At 45.7% G+C, this 23,884-nt stretch overlaps 1 protein-coding gene across 2 annotated transcripts; it reads right to left on the bottom strand.

The window, feature by feature from the left end:
• Window positions 1-549: 549 nt before the first annotated feature.
• Window positions 550-23,464, bottom strand: H3-3A (H3.3 histone A). 2 transcript variants are annotated; one of them, XM_075749384.1, is made up of 6 exons: window positions 22,670-23,464; window positions 21,147-21,228; window positions 11,357-11,519; window positions 5,570-5,724; window positions 3,902-4,055; window positions 550-1,187 (listed from the first exon to the last, which is right to left on the bottom strand). In XM_075749384.1, the coding sequence occupies exons 4-6, from the start codon at window positions 5,695-5,697 to the stop codon at window positions 1,059-1,061; spliced, it is 411 nt and encodes a 136-aa protein (XP_075605499.1). In that variant the 5' UTR covers window positions 5,698-5,724; window positions 11,357-11,519; window positions 21,147-21,228; window positions 22,670-23,464; the 3' UTR covers window positions 550-1,058. The 2 variants fall into 2 exon arrangements, with proteins under 2 accessions (XP_075605499.1, XP_075605498.1); XM_075749383.1 differs by lacking the exons at window positions 11,357-11,519; window positions 21,147-21,228; window positions 22,670-23,464 and adding an exon at window positions 7,202-7,358.
• Window positions 23,465-23,884: the final 420 nt, after the last annotated feature.

The following is a 23,884-nucleotide window of genomic DNA, read 5'->3' as shown; positions in this document are numbered from 1 at the left end:
ACTGAAACTAATCACAGGTGGACTACGCTCTCAAACACACTAGGGGTGTGACTGAAACAGAAAGGTAGTCAACCGAAAAGTGAACACCTACAAACCAAGAAACCAGATAGAGTGCAAAACGGGTTAAAAAAAAAAAAAAGGCAAAAAACCAAACCCCAAACACACCAAAACCCCACCCGAAACCACCACACCCCACCACTTATACCGTACTAACCATGAAAATCAGAAACGCTCCCAAGTTCAGCATTAAGTTGAGTAAGAAAGGAACCTGAACAGCACTATGCTTCTCGGTCCAGCTCCAGACTCTACCCAGTAACGTACTCACCAAACTTGCTTTCACGTGGAGTGGACAGAAATTTTAGACTCTTAAAACCCCCTCACATATACACTACTTCAGTCAAGGTAGTATCCCCAGTGTTTGTTTCCTAGATTTGCTACTGTAAGTACTTAGGTCACGTACTGAAGAGAAAAAGGGAAGGGAAGGCTGATGACTTTTTAACCAAATATAACCCACATGTAATATTTAAAAATCAAGACTAAAAGCAGGCATCATTTAATGTATTTTAATAGCAAACTTACAGGAACAGCACAGAAGACAGACAACATTAAAAACATGTACTTGCATGTAGGACAACTCAGTTAGAAAAGTATAGTGAATGGATGGAATCTACTGTATGATAAAAATGCTACAAACACCATTTAGTTGCCATTGATAAGAAATTTACTTGTTTAAAAAAATCCAAATGCTGGCATTGTCCAGAAAAATTTGACAGGTTTATTTATATTTTTTTTTATAAAGTTGACTTGTTGAAACTTGTTTACTGAAACATTTTTTTGACCGCATTGATGTTTTATGTCCCCTCATTTATATTAAAAATCCACACACAAATGAAAATGGAAAAAAACTTGCCAATACCCAATTCTGTCCCCTATTTTTCCATTTGCAACCATATACTTAGGTACCTTTTAACCCCATGGAAAAAATATCTAACGTTCATTACTACCAATAACAGGAAGAAGATTTTGCTTCGAGAATGACAAACCCATCTTAGTGAAGTTTAGGCACGCTCTCCACGTATGCGGCGTGCTAGCTGGATATCTTTTGGCATGATTGTGACACGTTTGGCATGGATAGCACACAGGTTGGTATCTTCAAACAGGCCAACCAAGTAGGCTTCACTTGCCTCCTAGTGAAGAAGAAAAGAGTTAAGAGCATTTTCAGTCTCTGAGCACTAGGAAAAATAATAATAATAAATCAAAGTACAATGTAACATGGCATTAAGTTTAGGCTTCTAGCTTTATTACTTGTAAACATCAGAAGCGTTAGATTCTCAAGAAATAAAAACCTCCGTTCGCTTATAAACCACCAAATAATATTCTATGTCAAAGTTGCCTTCTATTGCCGTTCGGTGAAGACATCCTCCGGAAGACAACTGAACCAATGTTCTGACAGGACTCTCACAAGATAAGGGGTTATCTTATCAAAAGGTTCATTTGTTTAGGAACTTCTCTTTTTAAAGACTGGGTTACACTATTTGAATGACTTGTCCGCTGCCTCTTCCAGAGTAAGAGCTATCGAGCACCAAGTGAAATCGGCAGGTGCTAGGGAAAAGAAGAGCAGGTATTCCTTCACACACACACAGTGCAGGAACACAGCTCCTTCCCACAGGGTACTGAAGGGGCATCTTAATTCAAAAGTCAAAAGTTAGCAAGGAAAAATTGTATAGAGAATTATTAGATCTAAGACAACAACTCCTTTGATTCAGGAACTCCTTGACGGGACAGCAGTCTGAAAAATGCCATCAGGCACTTGTCCTACTCCTATACCTTCTTCCTGCCTAAGCACCCCCAGTCTATTTGGGGCACACAGCACAGCCCCCCACTATCACAGGAGGTTCTCACCTCACACCTGTGAGAATCACCGAGTCAGCACTCGGGAGGGCAAAGGACAAGCCCTGTCCTGGGAAAACTACAACCCTGACCACAGTGTTTTCTGTTCCTGAACCACTGCAGACAGGATTCTGGGTTGGACAGATGTTCCGTTGGACCTAATCATGCTTCTGGCTCGTGTTAAGTTAGCTCCTTATTAAGCCTAGCCCAGCAACGGTAACCGTTTATACATTTTAGGGTTGATACAGAATTCTAACACCTAACAACATCCTAGGAAGCATCTTGGCATCCCAGCATCAGGCCAGCATGCGGACCAGGGCACAGCACACAGGAATGACGCGGCTTGCTCACAGAAAGGAGGTTGAGGTCCACCTTTCTAGGATACATGCAAGAAAACAGTTTGTGTGAACCATTTCATTACCAGGAACCACAAAATCAACTTACTAAGTTCAAAGTTCCTGCCTAAAAACATAGAGCATTTAATCCAAAGAAAGAAAAATATTTACTACAGCAGATGAGGACTACAGTATTAGTAAGCCGTTCCATATCCAGTAGGATATGGCTGCCAAAAGTTCCCCTAACACAGTTTTGCTAAATCACTACGTGAAAAGTTAAGACACTTCATCAAACAAGCCATGAACAACACTGTACTAAAGGGGTTAAAAGTGTTTTTCGCAAATACGCAAGCAGGAAGCGCTAGGAACAGTACATGAACAAGTTCTATACCAACAACTCCTTAATGCAAAACCAGCCATCTGAAAATAAGTATTAACTACCAACTAAATTTTAATAAGCAGTTGCTGATAAAAGGATACATAGGTAAACCTCAGGATTTAGGAACTACCACATTCACTCACAGCAGTGAGGACGGAACAACAACTAAAAGCAAAAGCAGCAACTTTGCAAATGCCCGCAGCCGCCTTTCGAAGCTAAGCACGTGCTCAAGTTTATAGCATCTCGTGCCATACGTTTTAGCCCTTATCAAGTGGGAGTCATTAACCAGAAAGACAATTTTTCCTGGTTAGCAGATATTCTACACTTGCAGATAGGTTCTGGAACAATCTTTCAACAGCTAAAAGAATGGTAAAGACCTATCTTTAATCAGGAGTGTATTTCTATCACAAGAGGGAAACGTTCCCTTGACAAGGACACAGTCTTGGAGGGGACCTAACTTAGATGCAGGAATTTCATCCTCAGTACACTCTAAATAACTTATTTAACTAATATATTTTAAAAAAATATGCTTAGCGTCAACTACCTCGTACAAAAGCACTTATTTCCCTATCCACGTTTAGATGCGCCTTACCCAGCTGCTGTTCTTTAAAGACCATTTCAGGACATCAAGACCTCCATTTGGACGCACCAGAACGAGCCTTATTACGTGACAACGCTTTCCTCTCAGACTGCACAGCTTTCAAAAGCAAAGCCTCTACCAAAGCTCGAGGACAGAGGAAACGGATTCATGTGAAAAGTGCCTTGATGAGATGCACTGTTCTGTCAAGCGCAACTACTTGCAGGGTGGGGATATTAAAAAAAATAAAGAACCACCACCCCACAACGTAAAAAAAAAAATCCCCAAACAACAAAACCAACAACAAACACCCCCCCCAACCACGTTTATAGCCTCTGTAAGGAGCTGCTGACCTGTCACTGCGTTCTTTGAGGCAGCGGTACCCGCCGGGCATCACCAGGTGGGCTGTGAGCAAGGGCAGGCTGGGGGGGGGGGGCAACCCCCCCACCTCACTCAGCCCCTCCCGGGAGGGGCCACGCCCACCGCGGCAGCCCACCAATCAGGAGGGGCTGGAGCTAACCCTAGAAACAGCCTGGCCAATGGGGAGCGGGAGGCGGGACCCTCCCTCACCTGCAATTGTCTCCAGGTTTTTGGGGGGCACTCCCAGCACTGACCCCTGCGGTGGGGGTACGTGTGTGTGTGTGTGTGGGGGGGTGTCCTTCCCCCGGGGACCCCCCCTCCCCCCCGCCCAGGCTGCCACCCGGACGCAGGGACGCTCACCTGCAAAGCACCGATGGCAGCGCTCTGGAAGCGCAGATCTGTTTTGAAGTCCTGAGCAATTTCACGCACCAGGCGCTGGAAGGGAAGTTTGCGGATCAGAAGTTCGGTAGACTTTTGATAGCGCCTGATTTCACGGAGAGCCACGGTACCCGGCCTTTTAAAATTAAATGATAAATAAATAAATAAAAGAATTAGTATTCATAATAGACTCTACATCACCTTAAATACGCAGGTTCACCATCTAACCTAAACTAAGCGCCGTACACGTGCTGTTTTCACTAGAACAGTCCCAGCGTTTCCAATACAAAACCAGTTTCGCTGGCAAACGGTCGCCGTTTTCTCACCATCGATCTGCGCAAACTTCCACTGGCCTCAACGGGGACGCCGCGGGCAGGGACGTGACGCCCTGACTTCGCTAAGAGGTGGGCAGCGCGCGTTCCCGAACTGACGCTAACAAATCTCAGCGCAGACGTGGCAAACTCCGCCGCCGCCACGAGCTCGCTGTACCGTCGGTACCCTCCAAGCAATTAGCCTGAGAAGCGAACTCAATTTTAAGGGGAATCTGGCTCTTCTTCCCTGCTGGCGTAAGACACTGAAAATTCACAGAACTAACAGAATTTATATTCTGTATTATATTAGCAGTACAAACTACCTAGCCTATTTCCTTGTGTTAGTTTCGGCATCAGAACTACAAATTCAGATTAACAGCATACTTGTGGGATTAATACCACACTTATTTCTGTGGAAACTTTGTATTTTCCAGCTCCAGCTTTATTACCTTTCTTCTGGGCTATTAATTCCACGTCACACCTACAGCAACAGGCTTTTTAGATTAAGTTTACTATTTCAAATCCACTTCTCCTTCCCAATCCACTTCCCCCCCCCCCCCCCCAAGGAATACGTACGCCTAGCCCAAAATCATCCTCCAAGCTGAAGCACAACTGTTACCATTCTGCACCAAGCAAAGAACTTCCCCGGGTGGAAAAAAAAAAAACAAAAAAACCCAAAAAACCTCAAAAACCCCCAACAAACAACCCATCACTATTAGAGGATTGTCAAAAAGATCTACTGCTCATTCGAGCCTACATCCTCCCGTGCACAAACGCCTATATTTGGGACGAGCGAGGCCCCACGCATCCGTGGGCCCGCCGCGCCCTCTCGCGGCAGATCGCCTCCCCTGCACGGCCACCGGAACCGAAACAGCGCCGGGGACGGATCAAACCCCACAAGTAAATTAAGATCCGCCGGTAACAATAAACTTCGCGGCGGCACAACCTTGCTGCAGCATTTAAATAACCAGAAGTAATATATATATATATATAAAAGAAATAACTAAAATAAAATCGTAGAGCGCGTTCGCCGTAGGAAAGGGTGTTGATTTTTTCTAGGCGCCGGTACCGAAACCCCGGAAAGGGGTTAATGGTAAATACCGGGTCGATGCCCGCACTGGGGATTTATGGGGTTTTTTCGCGGGGACACACACACAGGACGAAACCCGCGCTCCGCCGCGGAGGAGCGGGACCGGCGGGCGGGCACGGAGTAAGCGCGGAGGGGGGAAGCCCCCCCGCCCCGCCCCCGGCCACACGGGGGGGGGGGGAAGGAGGGAGTTTGGGGGCGGGGGGGGGGGGGGGTGTGCGCCCGGTGCCGCCTCTGCGCGGCGCTGCGTACCTGTAGCGGTGCGGCTTCTTCACCCCGCCAGTAGAGGGCGCGCTCTTGCGGGCGGCTTTGGTGGCGAGCTGCTTGCGGGGCGCCTTGCCGCCGGTGGACTTGCGGGCGGTCTGCTTGGTACGGGCCATGCTCCTGCCGACGTCGCTGCCTTACACCTGCCGGGGGGAGGGAGAGAGAGAGAGAGAGAGAGGAGGGCCGGCCGCCCCGCTCAGCGCACGCCCCGCCGGCACCTGCCCCCCAGGAGGCGGGCGGGCGTCCGGCCGTGTCGTGTCTTCTCCCCCCCCCCCCCCGCACCTCGGCCGGCCCCCGCCCCGCCGCCCCGCGCAAGGCGTCCCTGCCCGCGGCCGCTGAACGGCGGGGCGAGCCGTTAGCCTCGGAGTCCGCGGCCGCCTAACGCCTCCGACCGCCAAAGGGATTTAAAAAAAAAAAAAATTAAACGTCTGCCGATGGCGGAATATTAAAATACAGGGTTTTTGCCCACGAATTCAATAGCGAGGCTGCGGCGGCTGAAGCCGAGCAAGTCGCCCGCCAGCAGGCGCGGACAGGCGGCTGTCGCCTCCCCCCGCCGGCCGCCCGTCACCTGCGAAGTGTTTGCAAATATCCGCCCGGCAAACATCGGGGGGCTGGCACCCGACCCGCCGCTTCCACCCGGCGAAAAACCTCCTCCGAAACTGCGGAGCGGGTGAAAGCGGAGAAGCAGCCCCCGCCGGCCCTCCGCCGGGCAGCCCGGCCCTCGCCGCCGCCCGCCTGCGCTCCCCGACCCACCGGCAACGGCAGGCGAATCGGCGTTTATCGTGCGAAAAGGAAAGGGTCCGGATAAAGTGCGAGAAAGCAACAAACTTTTTTTTTTTTTTATGGGGGGGGGTTGGTTTTTGGGTGCCGTCTTTCTCTTTCTGTGTAACTGCTTCGCCAAAGCCGCCTCGCTCCCAAGCGCCTCTCACTGGCAAACTCATCTCCCAGACCCAGAACAAAATGGAAACAATCACGAAATGCAGCCCTAGTCCTTTTGCAAAGGAGGAAAAAATAAATTGCGAAAAATAACGCCAAAAAATCGCAAGGAACTCCAAACCATGTGGGTGCAGATGAAGGGGGAGGCAGCGGAAAAGTTTGCACTCGAAAACCAAAAAATTGCGTTGGGTTTGGGTCGTTCCTTTGACGAATTTCTTTCCCTTTTTATTGTTTTTTATGCAATAGGAAAAAAAATATGGTCGGTGACCAGAGAAAAGAGACAAGATGGTGAAGCTGAGCAACAACTGTGGGGAGCAGGGGAAGGAAGGCAGGAGAGTTACCCTGGGCTGGCGAGCGGCTCCTCTTTGCGGCCGCTTCCCAGCCCCGATCCGGGGAATGTCGGGCTGAGGAGGCAGCTAAGGGGCTGGGGAGGCTGCTGGTGGGGGTTTGGAACGGGGGCGAGGGGAGCAGAGGGGGGCAACGACCGCGCGAAGCGGGGCCGGGGGGTACCCGCGGAGGGAGCCGCTCCGGCTGCGCCGGTAAGGCGGCGCGGGGAAGGGGACCCGAGCTGCCACCGCCTCCCGAGACCCCCCAAAAGTTTGTGGGGAGGGTCGGGGAAGGACGGCGGGGCGCCGCCGGGGGGTGGCGGGGCGCGGAGGGCGGCGGGGGCGGCGGCAGACTTACCCCGTCCGCTGGGTGAGCGCGGCTGCCGTGCGGGAGGGAGGGCGGGCGGGCGGGCGGGCGCGAGGAGGAGCCGGAGCTGCGACTGCTGCTGCTGCTGGCGGCGGCGGCGGCTGGGAGCACAATTGAAAGATGGCTGACTCGGGAGGGCCGGCCCCCCGCTCGGCCCCGCCTCCGCCCGCCACGCCCCGCCCAGACCCCGCCCGCCCGCCAATGGAGCACAATGGAGGGAAGGCGCGGCCCCGCCCTCGGCCCCGCCCCCTCCCTCGGCGCCGTGTGTACAAACACAAAAGACACGCCGCGCGCGCGAGGGGGATTCCCTCCCCCGGTCCCCCCGCCTCCCCCAGCGGGCCGGGGGCGCGCGAGGCCACGGCGGGGCCAACGGCCGCTCAACGGCACCGGGCGGGGAGCGGAGCGGAGCGGTGCCCGCGGCCTCCTCTCAGCCGAGCCCGGCGCCCCGGGCCGGCAGCCCTCGCCCTTCCACCCCGCCCGGCCGGCAGCCCCGCAGCCCCCAGCGGGCCGGCGCGTCCGGTCCCTCGCCAGCCGTACCCGCCGGGAGGGCGGCAGGCAGAGCGGGCAGCCTGAAAACAAGCCCCAGGGGAGCGGGGCGTGGGGCTGCCAGCAGCCGGCTGGGAGGTGAGCCAGTGCTGCACAGGGAGCTAGGCCGAGCTCCTAACCCCCACCGAAGTACAAGGCACCTCGTCATCCCCCAGAGTCCGTGCTACTGGTTTCGGGGGCTTGGCTTTGTGAAGAATACCACCATAATTCTCACTGTAAACAGGCCAGTCAGAGATAACCCGGCAAGGATCTGCCCTGGAAGTGCCACGTTCCTCGTTCCACAAAATGAGAGCCGGAGAGGACTGCCGGGGTCACTTCCAACTTGGAAACAAACTGCAGGCGCAATGGTTCACAGGGAAAATCTGAGGTTTGGGAAGGAAGAGGAGTCTCAGTCCCCGTATCAGTGCCGTCATCGCCAGTGGATCCCACCCAGTTGTATCAGCTGCTATGTTCTCTAATGATAAAATTCACTCTTACTTTATTTTCTGTTCACATCAGAAGCCAAACACCCTATGGGAAAGTAAACTCTAATACAACTGAACAGTCACCTGCCATTTTCTTAACTGCATTTCAACTACAGAGTCAAATTCTGTACTCATGCAAAGTGGTGCCGCCATCTTGTCTGTCACTGAGGAATAAGAAGGAGCTGTATTTGATTTGCAAAAACTTTATTATGGATGATGCTGATGATGCAACGCAGTTCTGTGTAGAGACATCCAAGCCACCTCCAGCAGCAGAAGCAGTTTAGCCACGTGAGCAGAGCAATTCGCTTGGGGCTAATCAAACCCGACAAGGAAAGAGTGTTATCGTGGGCAGAACACCTGGCTAACATAGATACAGGCTGCTTTGGGACCTGAATAAACGCAACGGGCTGCGCTACACAGACTGGTGTAGGCATACCAGACACACACCTCTGACCCTGTGGTGACTTTATGAGAGGTGACTGTCAGCATAGAGAAACCATAAAGGATTTTAGTTATACGTACAGAAGAATTAGTGGAGTAATTTATCTATTGATAGTATTTCATGAGAGAACAGCACCTTATTGGACAGCCAGAAAGAGAACTCAGAGCTGTACGGTATCATACAATGGAGCATTTGCAAATACTCTGTGAACTCTAAAAGCCGGGCACCGAAATTGCCATCGATTCCCAACATAACGCACGCATCCCATAAGAGCGGCTGGAAAAGCTAAAAGCCGGCTTTTCCACCAGTTCTCGGCTGCAAGAAGCTGCCCAGGGATTAGTAATTCAGAGATCATCCCAGTTACCTTTAACTCTGGACACGCTCGGACGCAAAGAGGCAGTAGCCGTGCTTTCACCCGTTACTCCCCACGTCCTTCTCCCGCGGCGAGGAGCTGTCCCCGCCGCGCTCACCGGCTGCCGCCCTCCCTGGCTTCCCCGGCGGGACTCGGGCAACGCGGGACCGAGCCCTGAGCTTACCTGCGGCGAACCGGAGCAGAGCAGCGCTCTGCCGCGGCCCGCCCGCTCCGGGGCTGACGCTGACACGCGTGGGTGTCACCTAAACGTGCCCGGCTCGAGCGCCCGGTTTGCTGGCGCGGCGCCGCCATTGGCGGAAGCGCCTTGGAATTCCATGACGTAGCGGCGGGGGGGGCGGGGCGCGGGGGCTGTCCCGGCCCCGGTGCTGCGGCTCGGCCCCTTCCCCCCCCCGCGGAGAGCCCGGTCCGGCCGCGGAGCCCGGAGGGAAGGCCCCCGTTTTCCTCCGGGAAAGAGGGGACCGAGCAAGACCGGGTCTCTCCTCCAGGCCCCCACCGCGGCTGCCCGCCGTACCGCGAGCAGTTCTGACTGATGTAAACCGCAGCACTACGGTGTGCGCTGTCAACCGCCGAAACCGATCAAAAGCCCAGATACGGAACAACTATTCCAATATTTTCAACTTTTGCACCCTCGTTTCATCCTTGCTGATGAGTGCCATCAAAAACCTGCTTTTCCAGGGCGATGGGAACAGGTCCGACTCCGGGGCAGCCCTTTAAGCTTTACCACAAATGCTATTTGTGTGCCAACACGACACTGCAGAAAGAGACTCCAGATGTTCTTCTTTCACTGGCAGCGCTGATAAGCGTTTGCTCCTCCTTTCCGAAGGCCTTTATCTCTGCAGACCACAGGGATCTTCCACCCTTCAGTGTCTGTAAGCGGCCGCGAAGAAATCTAACCTAATGAGATTCCACCGGTTTAAGTGACAATAACATGCCAAGGACAACCGCAGTACTTCATCCTCACCCAGCGTAACCACCGCTGCTGCAAACGTGTCCAGATTGCTACAGGAAGTAAGATTAGGATGGAAAACAGCTGGTCCAGATTGGAGCCAAGGAAGATTCAAGTGATACTGGATAGAAAAGAAGAGCATTCAAATCAGAAGTTATCCAAGATGGTTTCAGCACCTTTCACAGAAAGTACACAGCCCTCGTTCAGCAAAAAGAGGCAGATTTCCACAGCTCATACTCATTTTGGCTGTTCAAGTGGCACACATTTTCCAAAATACTTTCACCTTCACCTTTTTTGGGAAACACCCTCTCCATCTTGCCCAGGAGACTCTGGGCAGAGGAAGGCAGGCAGTTTTCCTATCAGGCTGAATTAGTTGCAACTCACTGTATCAAGCTGAAAATACTGTTTCAAAATCGTTACTGAAAAAAAAGATTTGTTGCTTTGGAGCAAACGCTTCAAGTTCGAGCTTTCCAAATAGCTCCTAGCCAGCTTCAAATGCTGGTATGAGGTGCTGGCTCTGTTGGCCAAAGAGCTAACAGATCAACCCCAGTGACATCACAGACTGCGTGAAGATCTACCAACAAATGCAGCAGCTGCTTCCCTTTGCAACAGCACAGATTTCAAGCCCCAGAGCAAAACAGAGGGCAGCAGATGCAGCGTGCCTTTTTTGAGGTTATCTGGACCAAGGAGAATGAGTGAGCCCAAACTATGATTGTTTTTAAGCAGCACTGCAGGTATCTTTCAGAAACATTTGAAAAAGATTTTCCACTACAAAAGACATTCACAGTTTATCACCAAACTCCAAATGGTCTCTGCTCAAGGAAGAAATAATTCTTTCCTACCCGTCCCCCTTCCCCCCCCCCCCCAAAGCACAAACTAAAAATCCAAATTACTTTGTCTAGTTTCAACTCAACAAATAGAGAAAGGTTCCCTCCTATTACTCAGGGGAAGTTGTGGTTGTTATTCACTTTTATGCAAAAAGCTACTCAGACATTTCAAGTGAGGGAAGGAGTATAAAAGACTAGCTTTATTTATCTACAACACTCACTCGACTCCTACTTCCATGTATCTCCTCCCAGACCCAATTCTCCCTTCCTGTTCTCTGTCAGCTCCATCTCTCTTCTCTCACTCGTCAAACCTCCAGCCACCCTTTGCACTCAAGCTCTGCGTCCTCACTTCTGTTCCCTGTCCCAGCTCCCAGCCTGCCGGCCATTTTATGCTTTTATATTCCCTACACACCCTCCTTGATTCAATATATTTGCTCAGGCAGTTTCATTTTTCACCACCTTTTTCCTTGACCCTATCCCTACCTTTCTTCCTCTTGATTACCACGTCAAACACTTCCTTAGTTTTTCAGCCAGTCCCAGTCCCGTACCTGCTGTGTTTCCTTCTGCAGCTCCCAAGCTGGACACCCTCTCCTAGCCAATTCCAATCTCCATCCTTAGCAGTCCAGTCCAGTGCTGCTTCATCCTCAACCCAGTCCCGGCTGGCCCGTCACCCACGTTCTGGCTGTGGCTGCTGTACAGTTACAACTTCTCCTGGAAATTAAAGTAAAATCTAAGTACAAAACACTGGCAAGTTTTCAAACTGTCTTCCTCTTAAGATGCATGAAATGCAGAATGAAAACATTTGTAACCCTAACTTCTTGTTGACGGTACATTTTGGTGCAGGTTTAAACGTATTCCTAAATAATCATCTACATAAAAGATGAAAATACACTATTCCCAGTGTTTTTACTAGGAAGTTACTAGGGGTAGGAATCATTGGCACTTACGAAGGAAAGTACAGGTCATTTAAAACCTAAAAATAATTTACAATATTTTTCTCTGTGTAAACAGTTTTCTATTCTTGTTTTGAAGTTTTCTATGTCATGAATTTGTACAGCACAGAAGTTATAGTGTTGTAACAGCAGCCATTGTAACACATAGTTCTTTGATACGCCAAATTGCCTACTACACCACACAGTGCACATATCTATCATTTGTATTATTTACACTCTCTGCCAATATAGAGGCAAAAAATACATCAGCCAAAACTAGCAGCTGTATAGTAACCTTATCTTTAGAGATTGGCACCTACTGGAAATACAGATAAGTTGTGTAATAGTAGTAGACACTGCTTTTTCCTCCCTTTCATCTGTTTTCATTGGGTCTTTTAATCGTGTATTTTGCCTTTTGCAGTTTTCTGAAATACTTCACATATATTAAGACGTTACGTCCCCACTGTTTAAAGAAAGCTCTTAAACACATGTTTACTTATACAGAACCTCACAAGCTCCATCGACTTGGAAGATACCTACTCTTAAATCTACATGCATGCTAAAGTTTCTCCCTGAAGATTGATTCCTCAAGGAAAGTCCCCCTGTTTAAATAATAAAGGAGTACATGTGCCACATGAAAAAATTCTTGGAATTCCTGGGTTCTTTAGGAAAGCTTAAAAGAGACAGCTACTTTAACATGCAAAATTGTCAGTCCTGTCAAAGGTATTTCTTTTCACACTTTGAGCATCACATATGTGCAGGGGGTTCAGAACAATCTATTTTGGAGACAAACTGCATTTTTCTAACATCTCATAACCCAAGAGCAGTAAATCTGTTTTGGTTTTGTTTTTTCCCTCCAACCTTTTCTTTTTTTTTTTTTTTAATTTACACTGTTTTAATGAAAAGCTTCTCCCAAAAGGAATTTCAAGGACAAAGTTCTAAGAGAGTGAAAATAAGCTTTCAATAGCACAGAGAAGAAGATTCAGGACTCCTGGATTTTGCTTCTCTTTTTGGATTATCACTAATTTTTAGGAGGCTTGATGAGTTTGACGACTCAGCCTCCACCTTTGTGGTTCCTCTCCTACACAGATCTACCAAGCGCCTGGTTTCACTGAGCACATGCCTGCCTTTACATATGGACTCCTGTCTCTAATTCCCTGTGTATCATCCAGGATTCTCTTATTATAATCTCATTTGTACTGCCTATTATTAACATACATGCACTGCTAGAACTCATCTCTCATCCTTCTAATGAGGTCCTACAGAACAGGAAAGAGTAAATAACATTACATAAAATAGCACTAATTCTTTCTTTTCCATGGTCTAGTGAGTTTCTTCTGGTGGAAAGAGTGCCACACAAAAAACCTCTAAGAGCATTCTATAATGATATCCCAAAGATCCACTCCTTTTTCTGTCTTGTTTGCTTATTTGTTTATAACAGCCTTTTAAATGTTTAATATTTTAATACCCTTTTTATAAAAAAAAAGCTAAAGTCTATTGCATTTTAAAGACTGGAAGTATCTTTAATTGCCTGATACACAGCTCAGAACAGTTCCAGGTACCCAAGATGCATTGTAGCTGTAACCATAGTCTCTACTTTTTCTTATCGGCTTTGAAGGGCTTGTATACAACAGTTCATTTTCTTAAGGTGGAAACAGGATTTGAAATATTACACCAAAAAAAACAGCATTCCTATTATACTGACACTACAAAAACACTGAACAGAAACATAGGTAGCCATACTCTGTTTTATATTACATTTTCATTTTGTATGACTCACGTGCTTAACATTGGGTAATTATATTCTCATTTGTTTCAATGTATGGGATGATAAATACAATAACAATAAAAATAGCATTACAAGTTTACACAGTCACAGACCTCCCCTTCTCAAGAGAACTTCAGGTTCTGATTGACTTCTCTAAGCTTATGCCTTTTCTTCTTCCATTTCTCAGGACAGCAGTATGCTATTTTTCTTAAGCAGATACTATCAGTTTGGAGTGCACTAAAGGGTTAACTGAAACAGAAACTGAGTCCTAGCACCAGATAGGGAATAGGGTACAACGATAATTGTGAGGTTATTGTACAGCCTTGCCAAAGACTAGAAATTTTATGACACAGCAAGGATTATCTCTGATTTTTAGATAAAACATGATCAAATGTCATAATATATTTCAGAGATGTGCTGTGAAAATTAATTATAAAAATATGTCTAAGGCATTGGGTGAAAGGACTGGTGGACAAGTAAAAAGAAAAGAGAGTTTATTCTCTGTAATGACAATACAAGATTTTGACATTTACCATACCTGCTTGAGTTAGTTTGCATTGACAGATTTCAAGTGGGCTTTTACAAGGTTTTCTGCAGTATAGGGAAGAGCAATCATTCTGGGGAATATTTCTTCCTAAAGTTACAGTATGATAAAATTATTAAACTCATTTTAGCTCTCCTGGTTGTTCACACATGACTAAATTATCAGAACAACCTTTTCCATCTTTTTGAAGCATTGTATTGTACCGTGGAAGGAACTGGATAGCCCGTGGGCTTCGTCCTAATGGAGACTACTGTAGAATCTTTTCTTTCCTAGTACTTCTGTGTTGATAGATTCATTAAAGCTGCCAAGGAGAAACAACCAGCACAAGCTCTAATTGGTTCCCAAATAAGATCCCTACTACTTCAGTGATTTACTCAGAGCTCCTGTTGTAGAAGAATTTCAGCGAGCTGATTTGCCCCAAGACTCACAAACACTGGAAAATAAACCCCTGCAGGCTTGCATTAGGGAGGGAAAAAAAAAGGCTAACTGTTTTCCACCACCCATTAGGCTCACATTGGCCTCATTTTGCAGCGCTGTTCTTGTAAAGGATGTCTTTTTATGCACTGATGCAGTATCTAGCCCATGCTGACACTGCCTTGAAAGGCTCTAGGAGCTACTATACTTGACAGAACTAAAAGAGTAATAATATTTATTTCATTTCTTTGCTCATTGGGGTAATCTCATGAGATACGAATCTCTTCTTCATGAGGGCCCTGGGGATAGCAGTCAGAGTGAAACTCAGCCATACTTCAGTACAACGCAAACAGCATGGACCACTGTACTCAGGCTCCAACAGCAAACAGCAGACCAAAATATCAGGTATGATGCCCAATATCATAATTTATTTGCAACAATATTCTGTAGGCTAGTTATTTTCAAAATAGATCTGCATCTTCCTTGTAAAAGCACACGGGTAAGATTGTCCTGAAATGGCATTGATGCTTCAGAAGCCTCCTTTGTGAAAGTCAGCTGAAGAAGGGTCTCAGGAATGAAAATAGTATTCTGAGGTCTGACCCTAACACAGCTGTGAAGTGTTCTGCCATATCCCATCTTTCTTAACAAGTACTCCCAAATCTCAAAACCCACTTTCTGGAGAACTAGTCTCCTGAGAGACAGCAGAAAAGGGAAAGAGAAGATGGAGTGGCAGACAGTATATTTTAAAGCAACAGCAAAGAACATCAAGTTCTTTTCAGTCTTATGAGACTGCAGAGGTTTTTAAAGAAATGAAAGCTTCTTATTTTCCCAACATTCTTTGTAAGTCACACACTCAGTAGACTATACTTTACTGTACCACATTTTTAGATCATATTTCTTCATTTCTCCTCCTCCTCAAATTTGCATCTCATAAGGCATCTCAATGTGAAAGCTGCAGTTGCTGTTAAGAATAGTGCTTAATATTTCTGCTGCTCATTAGTTTCCTAATGCTTAGAAACTTACGTAACACATTTCACGTTCAAACCTTCTAAGGAATAACTAATTTGCCCTGACTACTCATTGTTGAGTGTCTACAATCCCAGCTGAGAATAAAAGGATTCACAGGTATTTACCACTTCTGAAAATCAGGCCTAGTATGCTTTTGACTACATACCCAAATGTGGGCATCCCAATTAGAGGCTATTTTCAAAAAATCCTTCAAAAATACACATATACTTGCTTTCACATCATGAAGACAACGCTAGAGCCAGAATTAGAAGTTCCCAGCTCCCAAACACGCTCTGACCACCCATCTATGATAGAAAAGGGAACCGGAAGCAAGGGTGCAAAGGAACGATGTGGAAATAGGTAGTTCCTTTTGATCAAACTGTGCCTGCCAAGCCTTGCTCTCTTTGTGGGTACTGCAGAGCCACTTTTATGGGGCCCAGCTGCTTTAAAGGAGTCCAGCGATCCTTGGTGTATGGGAAGAATTTCCCAGACAGCACCAGTTCTTCATATATGACTTGTATGTCTTAGTGAGTTGCTGGAAAAATTCCCTCTTCAGTTTTACAGTGGGTTTGGGGAGTTTTAGTAAAAGCCCCAAATCCCTGCAGACAGGTGATAACATCAAAATCTCATCTTTTGTTTTGGAATTCTAAAGAAAGTGTCAGGCAGTTGTGCTTGTAGAGACAAGCTTGATCCTCTAGCAGCTCAAAACCCACCAAAACAAACAAACAAGTAACAGAAGGTAAATGAGAATGCACAAATTTAGCATGTGCTAACATCGCATGATTCTGGCAAATCTGATGTTCCGTGGGGACTTGCTACAATTTTTGCATGCTAAGTCCTGGCACTGCTACTTGAAGTGTACCAGTGGTGTGAAAATACAAGCCACAATCTAGGCAACTGAAGTGGAGAACATCGGTTGGGTTTAACATGGACTGCAGAGCACAGATGTCAAGAAAGAGGCAGAGAAGCAGCACCACTTGAAACCTCAACAACAAAGAATACAGGAGAGGTTGCCAGCCAGTTTCCCCTGGGCTACAAGGTTTTCAAGCATAGCTCCCATGCTGGCACTCCTGTCCTACATCCAACAGAGAGGCTGTGCTTATGTAGGATAAATCCCCACTGTGAGAGGGAGTATTTATCAGATGCTACTGAAATTGACATTACACACTTCGTTACATCTTGAAGTTACACCCTTCAGCCTAGTCCTGACCCACAATGGACAGCTAGCATTCCTGGGAGCTACTGTCATTTCCCACCTGCCAAAAGCACACAGCGCCCTTCTCCCTTGGCTCACTGAAGAACGAGGCTGGCAGTCCTAAATTTTGGCATGTGGCTCAGAGGGTCAGGAAGATTGGCCACACCATATCTGCAATATTTAAGATTCTTGGCTATGACAACCACAAGATGACTTGTAGAGCCTTTACAGGTAAAGGGCTGCCCGCACAAACCACACAGTGAACACACTTGGGTGCCATGCCCAGTTCTGCGGACATGAGACATGGTTCAAGTGGCATGAAGGCTTCTCCTGACAAATCGTTCCTCTAACTTCCTGCTACAAAAGAACAACAGGGAGAAAAAAAAAAAACCCAAACCAAAACCTAGCATCAACAAGATTTTTCCAACTGTGACTTTCACACACTAGCAAGACTTCTTCATAGCCCTGCTTTGAGAAAACAAGCAATCTGACACCAACACCACTTCTAGGCCAGAGCCCAAGTCAGACAGGAACACGAAGGAACAAATGCACAGCTGTATCACTGTCATGTTGCTAATATTCAAATATAACCATGTGAGGACATGATTTTTCCAGGCCTCACATACTTATGACTTAAAGATTCTCAAGGGGCATAGTATGCTGTATTACAAATTCCTCATACATGACACATAATTACCTCTATTTTGGAAAGGATTAGAAGAAACACTGGAAGGGAGTCCAAAATACGACAGTGACATTCCTTAAACACCATACTAACAATTTAATTTCAATTGCACGGGTGTGAAAAGATGTTGTATAAACAAAATGACAAACCATTGCAATACTGAGCCAACAAGAAGCTACACACATGTGTAATGTTATAAAGTCAGTATTCACCAGCTTGAGGTTCCTGTATAAAACAAACAAACAAAAAAATCCATTTTCCCTAAACATGATTTCTATGGTTTCTTTTAAAGAGAAACCCCTGCATCCATTATTATTCATTTGTAGGTCCTCTTTAAGCCAGCAGAACATTCTCTACACAAGGAGATAAATATTACAAGAATGTTGTCTGAATGTAAGCGGGGCTTATAATGATCCAGTCAAAAAGAAGCCACGTCAAACTCAGCACCCAAAGAATGAGGCCTCTCTACATTACAGACTCGATCCTTCACTTCAGACATTTCTCCCTCAAGTCAATGGAGCTTTGAAAATTTACACAAGCTGAGGATCTGACTCAGAACATTTTATCAAGGGACGAACGAATCAGTGACGTGATCTGCTTTAAACAGGATTTACGAACACCCACGATGTGCCACACACTGCTAACCACGTGTTATCTCTGCTGAACGTAACCCAAAATGAGGGTTTACACGCTTGAGGCACTCTGCTTTAAACTTCTGTCCTTTTAGACCTCTCCTGTGTGCTCTCCCTTTTGTTTCTGTCCTCCTTTTCTCCTTCAGTTTCTTTGTAGAATCTCCCCAGGTAAACTGAAAGCAAGCATATGTGGGTGGGGTAATGTAATTTGGGAGCTCCTCCCAACTACTGGAAATGCAACTTCAGTTTTAGCAAGGAACATTTCCAAATCAACTTGCATGTCAGGTGAAAAATAAAAGAGGATACCTGATTAATTTTTTTTTCCCTTCAGCTGATCATTTCAAGAAGAGTATAACTTACTTTGGTCTAGGAGCTTCAGACTATTGCAAACAGTGTCACAATTGGATGAAAAGCTCACATTACAAAGGCATGTTCACTCTCTGCTGTTTCTTAAAAACTTTAAGGCATAGGGGTCTGACAGATAATAGATACCTACCACCTACATAATACACATCTTGTACCGTATGCTCACTCTTAGCTTTGGATTTTTGCGAAGTTGCCAAACATTCAGATGCCAATTAGGGAACTAGAATCCAGCCCTTACACAGAGATTAAGTAATTCAGCACAGTGTCTCTGCAAGCTATAATTAAAAGCAGTTAGCTTCATTACAGGGAGAGCAAAAGTAAAGAGGCCGAGACCTATTTTTGGTATTGTTTTCCTATAAAATACACTATACACTACAACTAACCCATTCACTGCTCTCCAGCTGTATTCAGTTAAAATTTATGAGAAAAGTGCAGGACATAGCCAATGCTATTAGGGATGTGCATGTGAAAGGAGCTTATATCTAAGCACTAAGGCTTGCAAATCAAAGGAGACACAAGGTTAGGGAAATCTTAGAATCTGAAGTATTAACTTCTACAGTATTACCTGGTCATCAAATTAGCCAATTAATCTCAAATGATTGCTGCCAAATTTTAAATTATTATTAACACTAACAAGGCTGGCTGTGTTGATGATACAGCAAAACAAAAAGGGACTTTAATTTCTCAAGTTCAATACATATATATATATATATGTGTGCAGCACAGTACATGTTCCTTCCCTGAAAGGACTCACAGTTTAAACATCCTTGAATAGGATGGAGACAAAGATATTAAGTACAACAAAGGGACTAATGTGAGGGCAAAACCAGTTTTACAGCTATTTTAAAATCTTGATTATGTCTAAGTATCTGCATTATTGCCGACTGTGGGCTATAATAAAATAAGTGTATAAAATACAGTTATTCACCAGAGACTTGTTAGGAGATTGATATCTAGGCATTCGCTGTAAGACAATAAGTATATTTAACAGGAACTATTGTATTAATACAAAGGTAATATAAGTAACATAACATTTGTATTTCTCCCCCACCTGCTCCCAACCCAGTATCAGGTATCTTAACACTGTCTCTACCCATTGCGCTCATGACACAGAAGCTGAAGCAGATGATTATTGACATTTGGCAGGAAGCTGCACTTGCAAATATCAACTTAGATTCATTACGGTTAATTACATTTTTGTAAAATGGTATGATGTCATAGTATCTGAAGTAAAAAAAGTTCCCTCGTATCACACAGCATCTTAATTATTGTCCTGAGAATACGCACACAAAGGTTTCTTTTCATCCTATCCTCATCCTCTGTGCAAACATAATATGAAAGGGTGTAACACATTTAAGTCTTGCAAATCTATTATCTGCAACTTGCATTTTGGGATACCATTAAACTGTAAAAGAAAATATATCCAGATGAGCCAGTCTCCATATACATGATAGCACGTGACCAACTGTCTACCAGACAGAAAACCCACTCTTACAAGACACGTTTTCAAATTCTTGAAGTGGCTTCAGTGGACAAAGTTTACCTTTATTAATATCTCTGTGCACTTACAATATTCTAAAAGGAACATACACATCTGTTTCATATTTTAACTGATATCTTTCATCCCTTCTCTCTCTCCTATGTCTAGGAACACTTTCAGAAGTGAGAAACATTGAATTCCTATCAGAGCAACTTTTGATCCATCCTTTGTTAATCTCGGTACCTTGTGAACGACTGGTTTTGTGTTCTTCACTCCCAGAGGCATCTTTCATGTGCAGATTAGAAGTTAAGGGCCAATGAGCACCTTACACCTTCTCTCAGTACAGAGTCTTGCATAACGTGATCTTGGTCTTGACAGACCATTACTAAGCACTATAAAGCACTGCTACTACTATTAAAATGGAATATGCTGGAGGAAACAATAAGGATGAATGAATGAATGAATAGCAGCATTATGACAGTTATACATCAGATGGTTCCAGATAGAGATATTGTAAAAACCCTGCTCCACGTTAAATCAAGTAATAGATTTTAGGCAGAAAATAGTCTACTACACTGCATATTATGGGCCACAGAGCCACACCCAATAGCTCAGACATCACACACACGGATATCAGAATGAAATAAGAAAAGGATGGGTAGTCTCATCTTTAAATTATGTCAAGATGGCAGGAAGTTTTAAATTCCAGTCTTGGTCCTTCCACTGACTTGAGAAAGTAGCATAACCAGTTTGCCTGAGTGTCACTATTTAAAAAGTCAGAGTACTTACTTATCCCAGAAGGATACTGTCAGGTTTAATTAATTATGTCTGTAAAATCCTTTCTAAATGAAAAGTGGCAAGCATGATTTATTAATTAAGTCTGAAACACCACTGCAGAATCAGAGACTGATCATTGTTTTATCAAGAGAATAACATTTTAATAAAATACATTTCAAATGGGAAATTATAATAACAGCCTTTTTGACTTATTTAGACTTTTTTTTTTTGGTGAGGAGCAAGGCAATAGACTTTTGATGAGTTCTAGGAATAGAAGCGTAATCAAGAACAAGAGATACAGGAACACTCGCCCACTGACATTAATGTGGCACTAGCTAAACGGCATTGCATAAATCATGAGAATGGGGACTATACACCTAGCACTGCTGTAGGGCCAAGCTGAAAGAAAACTACTCCTCTGCCTATTAGATGTCACTTGCTTGTAGTCTGACTACGTGCAAGGATCCGTGCAAGTCACCTAATACGATACAGCCACCCAGAACCAGAGAGAGCATGGAATGAACAGCCCAAAACTACCTGGAAGGTGGCAATGCATGGTGTATGACTCCACTGCCATTGGCTCTCATGCTCACAGGTGTATGACAGCTCTAGCACGCATCTGCAGGCAGAATCCAGGTGTCAGTTATGGATGACAGCTGTCATTGATGCACACCTTCTCTTGGGGTGCAGTGGGCCCTCTTTTTTGGTCCTCTTTTCCCTCCGATGGCAGCTGTCTTAGCTAAGCTTCTCCTCACCGGGAAATTATAATTCAGGCAATGCTCAGTAGGAATTCATCAGCACAGATATAAGAGTAGTTCAAAACATTCAGAAAAGATGTGAATCAAACAAGTGATGAATTACATTGATTCAGCACATCCACTGGACAGTCCTGTGGCCCAACTCTTTCCTGGACAACTCCGCCTATTTGGCCCGTACTGATGAGCTCCACACCCTCAGCGCCAATAGCCAGAGTTTCAGAGGAGGAAATGAATCATGCCCTCGGAATGCAACTGAAATCCCACAGATCTAAGAAAATACTTATTCATCTGCATATGTATATGTGCATACCTCATATATTGCCAATTAAATTTCAATCAGATACTGCATATGAATAAAAATACCCCCAAATCTAGTGGAATTTAACATTAGGTGGCATTCCAAAGATACAGCATGTGATTATAAATGAAACAATCAGTACTGATTTTGGGCCCACTCCAGCACAAAACCTACACAGCCATCAGGTTGGAATGGTTGCACTGTGGCAACATGACATATAATTCACAAATATCAAGTTGTTATAGAAAGTAAAGACAGCAAGGGATTGCCTAGGCTGGGTCAAAATGCATTGCGAAAATATTTTAGCTAAAATTAATATAGTGTAAGAAAGGGTGGGGGAAGTTTGATTTGTGAGTTGGCCAAGACAAGCCCATGAGGAGATCTGCTTAATTAAATTATTACTAATTTGTTTACATTTGTGTGTGAAGTTCCCACTTCTGGGTCACGTCACATCACCTCTCTGCCTCTTTGTTTCCCAGCTTCCTCCTTTTTACCACAGAGACTTAAGACAGTCAGGGATGAGAGCTACCTATCCATGCTCACACAGGTCCAGCCAAAGAGCACAGCTCTTCCACAAGCAAAAAGGGTGGGACAGCTACAGCACCAAACTTTCCGGAACAGCCAAGCAGCTCAAACATAGACCTCATCTTTTTAAAGTAGCGTTGATGCTTAAGGCCTGAATTTAGCTGCAAGCTCTGACATCAAGTGCCTATCTCATTTGCTAACAGGGGATTTTCAGTGTGCCAGGTGCCCCCTTAGCAGGTGAGCCCCCCTCGGGGGGGGGGGGGTGGGGGGTGGGTCAGAGCTGAAGTGGGCAGATTATACCATAAGCAACAATCCTTGCCCATGCTGCTATTAAACAAAAAAATACTGCAGGTAATGTCATTGTTTGGAAATGAAAATAAGGTGACAGGTGTATTGTGCCGCAGATTGCGGGGCAGCCCAACCATGTCTTTGCTAGTGTTTGCAACAGTTCCCACCAGAGACAGCTGGTAGCGACCTACCTTCAAATATCCTCTAGCTGGACGGTTATGATGAAGATGTGGAGGAGGTTTGAAGCCATCAATGAACGCAATAGTTACACTGCCTAGATCGCCATCGTACCTCTGTACGTGTCCCTTCCTGGAGAGAGAGGCGTGTGTTTTCTTTTAACCACTTCTTCAGTCTTCTGCTTATGGGTAGTTCCTACATGTCATGAAGAGCTGTGTGGCCTCCTGCTCAACTTTCACCCTGATCTAAAAACATTTTATGTCACTATGTAACCAAATCTAGCCCAAATATCAGAGTTCAGGGCCTCTTCCCATCCACATGCTAAAATGCATGTAGCAGGACAAAGCAGCCATAGGGACAGAGTCCATCATCCTGCAAGTCCTCACATGAAATTTGCACCGTATTTGATTGGACAATTAACAGCTGCACATTTTCATTACAGTTCTTACACTTGCAGTGCTTTTCAATGGCAGGACTGCCCCTTCCCAGCTGCCTGAGGCGATATGAGTATTTATTTCCATTCTCATGCTGCTGCTGCCACCACTACTAAAACAGCAGAGCAGACAAGCATGTTTGGAGCCATGGCCCATTTTGCCTGCTGTTACATCCTCGCAGAGTCGATGTGACAGGCTGTAAAAAGCCTTTACAACCTGGTAGGCTGCACATAGCGGTCTGAATTAGAATGATAGGGCTCTCTAGTGTAGAAGAAGGTAAAGCACAGAAACTGCTTTCCAGGATGGCTTCTGGCATCACTCACCCTGGCAGACAGGGACATTTCTCCAAGCAGCACACTCCACACGAACAGTGCTCAGGGCCATTTCCTAAAACAAGATACGAGGACACAGTGTGTAAGATTCTGTACGGTACAATCAGACCTATTCCCTCACAGGCAAGGGCACCATGGTCCAGTGTTTTCATTCCCAAAGACTGACCGCTAAAAATACCTGGATTCTCCTTTAACCTTACATGTCAAAAAAATGATAAATTACATGACTGAAACATCAGATCGACTCCAAAATATCCAAAATACAGCTTGCCTTAAGCCCAGTTGGAACCTCCAGCACTTAAAAAAAACCCCACAAAACAAACAGAAACCCAGCAACTAAGAAACCTTTTAAAACTCCGGTGAAAGGAAAAATAGTTAACAGCAATTAGCAGCCCAGTCAAACCACCCGAGGAGAAAGGCAGAGACCTCGCACGTACCGCCTAACCTCAGGTGAGCCCCAGAA

The sequence above is a fragment of the Balearica regulorum genome, chromosome 3 (assembly GCF_011004875.1).
Source record: "Balearica regulorum gibbericeps isolate bBalReg1 chromosome 3, bBalReg1.pri, whole genome shotgun sequence".
In the NCBI taxonomy this organism is placed as follows: domain Eukaryota; kingdom Metazoa; phylum Chordata; class Aves; order Gruiformes; family Gruidae; genus Balearica; species Balearica regulorum.
This window is presented reverse-complemented; position numbering and strand designations above follow the sequence as displayed.

Excerpts from the sequence above, each read along its gene's own strand:
- H3-3A (XM_075749384.1), bottom strand. The coding sequence starts at position 5,697 with ATGGCCCGTACCAAGCAGACCGCCCGCAAGTCCACCGGCGGCAAGGCG. Across the intron at positions 4,056-5,569 it reads AAGAAGCCGCACCGCTACAG|GCCGGGTACCGTGGCTCTCC; the intron begins GTACGCAGCGCC and ends TAATTTTAAAAG. Across the intron at positions 1,188-3,901 it reads CTGCCATCGGTGCTTTGCAG|GAGGCAAGTGAAGCCTACTT; the intron begins GTGAGCGTCCCT and ends CTTCTTCACTAG.